This window comes from Aplysia californica, unplaced genomic scaffold (assembly GCF_000002075.1).
Source record: "Aplysia californica isolate F4 #8 unplaced genomic scaffold, AplCal3.0 scaffold00044, whole genome shotgun sequence".
NCBI classification, from domain to species: Eukaryota; Metazoa; Mollusca; class Gastropoda; order Aplysiida; family Aplysiidae; genus Aplysia; species Aplysia californica.
Window position 1 is genome coordinate 1976767 of NW_004797314.1, and position 7400 is coordinate 1984166.

Consider the following 7400-nt stretch of genomic DNA (forward strand, 5'->3'; position numbering starts at 1 on the left):
TGATGATGATGATGATGATGATGATGATGATGATGATGATGATGATGATGATGGTAATAATAGAATGGAAATAATGAAAATAATAACAAAAATATAATAGTTATGATCAGAGCACTAATAAAAACACAAAGGTGGAAAGGCCGTGCGTGATGATGACTAATAAAACAAAACAATTGAAAGATGTGTGTTAACGATAACCATAGTCCATACGTCCTCATGTCACTACCGCCATCATCATCATCATCGTCATCATCATCATCATCATCATCATCATCATCATCATCATCATCATCATCATCACCATCATCATCGTCGTCGTCGTCATCGTAGTCGTCTTTGGTCACCCGAGTGCACCGACAGATGAACACCCCCCAAAAAAACAACAACAAAACAACAACAAAAAAACACAAAAAAAAACCCCCAAAACAACCAAAAACAACAACAACAACCCAAACCACAGCAACAGCAACACCTAAACTAAAAAATAACAGAAAAAAATCATCAACCAAAACCCACCTTTAAACTGTATAGCAACTATAACAGCCAGAACAGCAACTAGGACATCACCATATACGACAACGACACTCACAGTTACAACACAACGCCACAAAGTCGACAAGAACGGCAGCATTAAGCACACCGTGGGTTTTGTTTTGGGTTGTTTTTTTTTTTTTTTTGGGGGGGTTGTTTTGAAATGTTACAATAATGATTTTTCTTCCCTTTTTGTGTCTGCAGATGTAACAAGCATTCTCGGACAGTAAATCAGATGAAAAGATGAGATGGTGGCTCTAGGAACACAGAGCTCATCATAGCCTAGATGTTGGCTTTCTTTTGGCCTACTGTTAGTAACACCCACATCTGTGACGTAGTGGGTCTATTTTTGTGACGTCACGTGACAACCTCTGCGAAGCGATGACGCTGTTGTCACCGCGGCGACGGGCGATGCATACTGCCCCTTACATGCTGCACCACGTGCTGTGCGTGATCTTGCTACACTTCCTGGTGGCCTTCGCCCAAGGTCAAGGTCCCGGAATAATCGAGTTGTCAGTGGTGGAAAATTCCATAGTCGGAACTGTTGTCGGTTCTGTGGATTATGTTCAGGGTTACAGCTACAGTTTCCAGGAGCCCAATTCCTTGTTCGAACTCAGTACGTCGGGCACTTTACGAACGTTGGATTCGATTGATCGTGAGTCCATACCAGAGTCTCTGGTTCGCCTGTTTGTCGTCGGAACCCCGCCCACCACGCTGGACAGCCAGGTGACCTTCAGTGTGGTCATCACAGTTCTGGACGTCAACGATAATCGTCCGGATTTCCAGGTTGATGACAACAAGGAGATAATCGCTTTCCAGGAAGACGCGAGAGAGGGTCGCACCAAAAGCATTATTACCGCCTCGGATCCGGATGGGGGGAACAACGGAACCCTGTCATACCGAATCGCATCCGGGAACGAAAAGGGTATGTTTGGTTTGGATTTCACGGGCCTTCCTCTTATCCTATACCTTGTGAAGCGTGGATCGGAAGGGTTCGACCGGGAGAAGCTGGATTATTACGAGCTGGTAGTCTCTGCTTGTGACGGAGGTGTCCCTCCGTTGTGTACAGAGCTCACGGTGGGAGTGAACATTCTGGACGTGAACGACAACACGCCGGCCTTTGACCTCAGCGATTACACGACTCAGGTCAACGAGAGTGCCCCCGTCGGTTCCTCGGTGTTCCGGGCAGAGGCGACCGACGAGGACATAGGACTGAACGGCGAGGTGAGCTACCGACTCGAGGACGAGAGCAATCAGTTCAAAATTGACGAGAACACCGGGGTCATCGAGACGGTGACGAGTCCTCTAGCCTGCAGCCGGCGCTGTGGGCGCTCCAGCAACAAGTGCAGTCCCAACAGCTGCTTTATCAAGATCGTGGCCAGCGATAAAGGTCTGAACGCCCTCTCTGGGAGAGCCTATCTGTACATCGAAGTGTTGGACGAGAACGACCACAATCCGATTATCAGCTTCAGCAAAGACAACGCCGACATCACAACGGCTTCTGTGGACGAGAGTGCTGACCTACAAACCGTGGTCTTCACTGTAACTGTCACGGACGAGGATTCTGGCGCGAATGGGGAGACGTCTCTCAGAATTATCAAAGGAAATGAAGAGGGTTACTTCTTCCATTTATCCATACCCCAGTACGACATTAATGAGATACAGGTACAGAAGGCTTTAGATAGAGAGACGATCAACAAGTTTAATTTGACCTTCGAGGCTGTGGATCACGGCAGCCCCCAGAGAACGTCTACGGCACACATCCTCATCTATGTCAACGACGCCAACGACCACCAGCCCGTGTTTGATCGTGACGATTACAGCGTGAGCCTTAGCGAGTTCTCCAAGCCTCACTCGTTTGTAGCCAATGTGAGAGCTACTGACAAAGACGAGGGCGTGAATTCAAAACTCACCTACCAAATCTCCTCTGGAAATGAGTTTTCCTGGTTCAACATCGACCCCGACACAGGTTTAGTAACCACTCGTACCTACATTGACCACGAGAAGAGCGCCATGGTGGTACTGAACATCTCTGCTCACGACGGGGGGTCCATACCGAAGTACAGCCACGCGGTATTGTCCATTACTGTAGGAGATGAGAACGATTGTGCCCCCAAGTTTTCCAAGTCCTCTTACAAGCTAGAGTTGGAGGAGAACATACCCCCAGCTGCTGACATCACCACTCTGAGTGCTGTCGACCTAGATAGCGCGGAGAATGGGACCGTGGAATTTTCCATTCACCCGGACACAGAGATGCAGTTCCCTAACACATTCCAGATACACCCGACGTCCGGGAAGCTGACCGCACAGAAGAGATTTGATCGGGAGGAGAAGTCGCATTACGTCATCAAAGTAATTGCTCAAGATAAGGGACCACAACCTCTGTCATCCACCGCCACGATAGATTTGTCTATCAAAGATGTCAATGACAACCCTCCGAAATTCACACCCAAAGAAAACTATGTAAATGTATTCGACTCTGATCCTGCTGGTCTCCAAGTAGTGAGTGTCAGCGCCCACGACAAAGACACTGGCGAAAACGGGAAAATATTATACGCCCTCAGAAACTCCATCAACGATTTTGAGATCGACAAGGACTCGGGTATGATCTCCACCAGCCGCCAGCTTTCTGCACGAGAGTACCGACTCGTGGTCAGCGCCGTGGACGGTGGGGGGAGGCCCTCAGAGAATGACGCCATCATTAAAGTCATCGTCATCAGCATCTCCAGCTTAGCCCCCGTCTTCACGGACTCGGAGTACAACTTCCGTATTCGGGAAGACGAGCAGGAAAAACAGCACCAGACAGACAGGACTGTTGGTCAAGTCCAGGCCACGTCCCAGACGTCACAACCGGTCACTTACGCCATCATTGACGGAGATGTAGAAAGCGTGTTTAAAATCGGCGCTAGCTCAGGCGTGATCTCCACTCTGTCAGCAATTGACCGTGAGGTCCAGCCGCAGTACACACTGACCGTCATAGCGCTTGCCGGGGAGAAAATCATATCTAAGAAAGTGACGGTGACGGTTGAAGACGTGAACGACAACTCCCCCGAGTTTTTGACCCACACCACAGAGGCGACCGTCCTGGAGAACTGGCCTGTGGGACACAACATCTTCCTCGCCCAGGCCACGGACAGCGACGCTGGCAACAACCGCGTCATCACCTACAGCCTCGCCTCCGCCGACGACACCAACGACGTCTTTGCCATCGACGCTCAGACCGGGGTCATCTCTCTGGCCAAGCCGCCCAACCAGCTGGCGAGCGACTCCACCACCTTGACCGTTACTGCCACCGACGGGGGGTCGTCCCCCAGGTCTCGGTCCATGCAGGTCGTGATGAGGCTGGAAGACGTGAACGACCACACGCCGCTTTTCGCCCTCACCCGCCACGAGTTGTTTGTCTCTGAAGCGCAGTCGGTGAACGAGGTGGTGATGGAGGTCCACGCCACGGACGAGGACGAAGGCCCGAACGGGGATCTGAGTTACAGTATTGTGCGAGGAAACGAAGAGCATCGGTTTGGGATCTTTCCCGAGGGCTCGCTCTTCGTGGCTCATGGACTAGACCGAGAGAAGAGGGACATGTATTCTCTCACCATCACGGTCAAGGACAATGGGAAAGAGCCGCGGAGCTCCTCGGTCAACATCACTGTGTATGTTCAAGACGAAAACGATAACGCGCCCGAATTTACTCAAGTGTCCTACGAGTTCAGAGTGAGAGAGAACATGCCAGCAGACTCGTACGTCGGATCAGTGAAAGCTGTGGATAATGATTTAGGCAGGAACGCTGAAATTCTTTACTCTCTCGGAGGTGGAAATGTCAACTTCACAATTGATCCCATACTGGGTACGATCTTTACGAAAAGAGAATTCGACCGCGAGTATATTGTCAAGACCACCAACCTACCCTATTACGTGTTTGATGTGTACGCCTCTGACAACGGTCTGCACAAGCAACAGAGCAAGGTCTCCGTACGCGTCAATGTTCTAGACGAGAATGACAGCCCTCCCGTTTTCCTGCAAGCCTCGGGCAGCTCGCGTGCCGTGAGCGAGAACACAGAGGTGGGCGAGGAGATCACAACTCTCGTGGCTGTAGACGCTGACGCCGGAGCCAACGCGGCGGTCACTTACGCCATCACAGCCGGCAACGAGGACGGGAAGTTCCGAATCCACGAGACGGATGGGAAGCTGTTCTTGCAGTTGGCTCTGGACCGAGAGAGCAGGGACCATTACATGCTCACCATCAAGGCCACGGACACGGGGGAGAGTGTCCAGCTGGAGTCTACCACAGACCTGGAGATTTACGTGCTCGACTACAACGACAACGCGCCAGAGTTCGCCGCCGACACGGTACGGTCTGTAACCGTCAGCGAGACGACACTCGAGGGGGAGAACCTCGCCATCTTCTCGGGCACTGACCGGGACATGGGCAACAACGCCAAGCTACGCTTCGATATCGTCTCGGGCAACGAGGACGACACGTTCCGACTGAACATGGCCACCGGCTATCTCTATCTCGCCAGGGAGCTCAACTACGAAGCAAAACGAGAACACGTGCTGAACATAACCCTCTCGGACTCAGGTTTCCCCGCGCTCTCCGTGTCATTGACCTTTAAAGTCATTGTCCTGGATGCGAACGACAACGCCCCGGTATTTTTACACGGACAGTCGAGGATCCACATCAAAGAAAACCGCGACGTGGGCTCTAGTATTGCAGAAGTCAGCGCCAAGGACGAAGACTCTGGGGAGCTGGGCCAGGTCCGTTTCAGCATCTACAAGCAGACGCCTGTCGGAGACCACTTCCAGATCAACCCTGTCTCAGGGGTCATCACGCTCTCCAACGCCTTCGACCGTGAAGTCGCTGACAGTTTTGAAGTGACCATCCACGCCACAGACCAGGTCAGCAACCCGGCGCTGCGGCGCACCTCGGAGAAGTTCCTCACGATCCTGGTGGACGACGTGAACGACAACCCGCCTGTGTTCAACTCGCCCTCGGTCTTCCTCGTGGCCTACCCGTCGCCCTCGGGCACGACCGTGGCCTCGCTCTCAGCCTCGGATGTTGACGACGGCGACAACGCCAAGGTCACCTTCAACTTCGTGGGTGCCAAGCCCCTGCTGTTCAACCTGAACCCCAGCACGGGCACCATCTCCCTCGCCCAGGATCTCCCAGCGTCCCACCTCTCCTACACGCTCACCGTCATCGCCACGGACGGCGTCAGAGGAAGTTCCTCGTCAACCGTGAACACGGCCACCGCCACCGTCACTCTCCTCCTCTACACAAGCTCTGGCGTGGGCCCTGTGTTCCTCTCCTCCAACCCCAAGTCGGGCACGGTGGACGAGAACATGCCCGAGGGCACTGAAGTTCTCAGGATGTCCGCCCAACCGTCCAAACCAGGTCTGGGTTCCGTGGAGTATTACATCACCCGGGTCTCGGCGGCGGGTCAGGACTACGCCGAGGTGTTCACTGTGGGCCGCTCCTCGGGAGTGGTGTCCACCGCCGCCATCTTGGATAGAGAGAAGCTGCCGGCGAGCTTACAGGTGGATATTAACGCCGTGGAAAAAGAGAACGGAGAACAGCGCGTCACAACTACTCAGGTAAGAACTTTTTGATTATTTGGACTATCGGTCTTTGTGTTTTTCTCTCCGTGCTTCTGTCTTTCTTCTCGACTTTCAGATTTAGCCGTCTGTCTATTTATCTTTCTTCTCCTTGGTACTCCTGATCTGTCTTCCTCCAAGTGACAAGTTGGCATGCCCCCCTGCCTGTCTCTCTTCATTAAATCGTTAATTTATCGATGTATGTGTGTGTGTGTGTGTGTGTGTGTGTGTGTGTGTGTGTGTGTGTGTGTGTGTGTGTCTGTGTGTGAGTGTGTGTGTGTGTGCACTGTAGATAGGTCTTTAATCCCCATGCAAGCAAATCGACCGACTCACTCAAAGGGGACGGACGCGAGTCAAGTGTAGTTGGCAAAGCTGTTGTGATATTGAAACCCCCATACAAACAATATAATAAAAATAAAAAACAAACAAACAAGCACACCCACACACAAACACACACACACACAAACACACACACTCACACACTCACACACACACACACACCACACACACACTCACACCAACCTAACTCTGTCATGGACGCACAACATACTGCAGAACTAACAAGTTACCCATTAGCCGTTCTATAAAAAGCTGTTCGGTTTTGAACCGACCCAGCCTCGGAAGGCGAATCGAATGAAATTATTATCGACCCACCAATCCTTAACATAATTTAATAATATGAATTCTCTCATAGAGGGTTTTGCTTTGACGCGAGGGAGCATGCCTTAAATTCCAGAGGCTATATAAAGAAAGGAACCAGCTTTTGAGAAATAGAATTATCATGCAGAATATTTCTTTAACCGTACCTCTGCGTCTTTGAATGATAGAATACTTCGGTAATCGTTTACAAATCATCAGTTTTGATGACCTTGCCTTGTAAAAAAAAATGCAACTGGTGTGATTTTTGCCTGAGCGTTTTGGGCATGTGGGTGACTCATCGACGCTAAGCGTGTGCTCTATTTCTATTGAGGGCGTGTTCTATTTTTATGGTCTCCAAGAAGTGTGCTTTTTAATTATTAAAAAAACCCCAACTTAATTGTATGCAATGTCACACGGTATATGAAAAGTATCTTCTCTCTTTTTTTTTCTTTGTCTTTTTCTATTATATAATATATATTCTACTTTGCTTCTTGTTTGCTTGCTTGTTTGCTTTTGTTGTTTACGTTATGTTTCTTTCTTTTCTTTCTTTCTTTCTTTCTTTCTCTCTTTCTTTGTTTCTACATTGCTTCTTGTGTGGTTCTTTATTTCTGCTTTCTTTCTTTCTTTTCTTTCTTTGT

General features: G+C 50.3%; 1 protein-coding gene across 1 annotated transcript in view; it reads left to right on the forward strand.

Moving 5' to 3' along the window:
* Positions 1–7400, forward strand: part of LOC101845449 (cadherin-related tumor suppressor) — a 120149-nt gene that overhangs the window by 7019 nt on the left and 105730 nt on the right. The window contains exon 2 of the mRNA XM_005092343.3: positions 736–6123. Coding sequence (XP_005092400.1) covers positions 913–6123 — 5211 coding nt within the window. The 5' untranslated portion in view covers positions 736–912. The remainder of the gene's footprint in view (positions 1–735; positions 6124–7400) is intronic.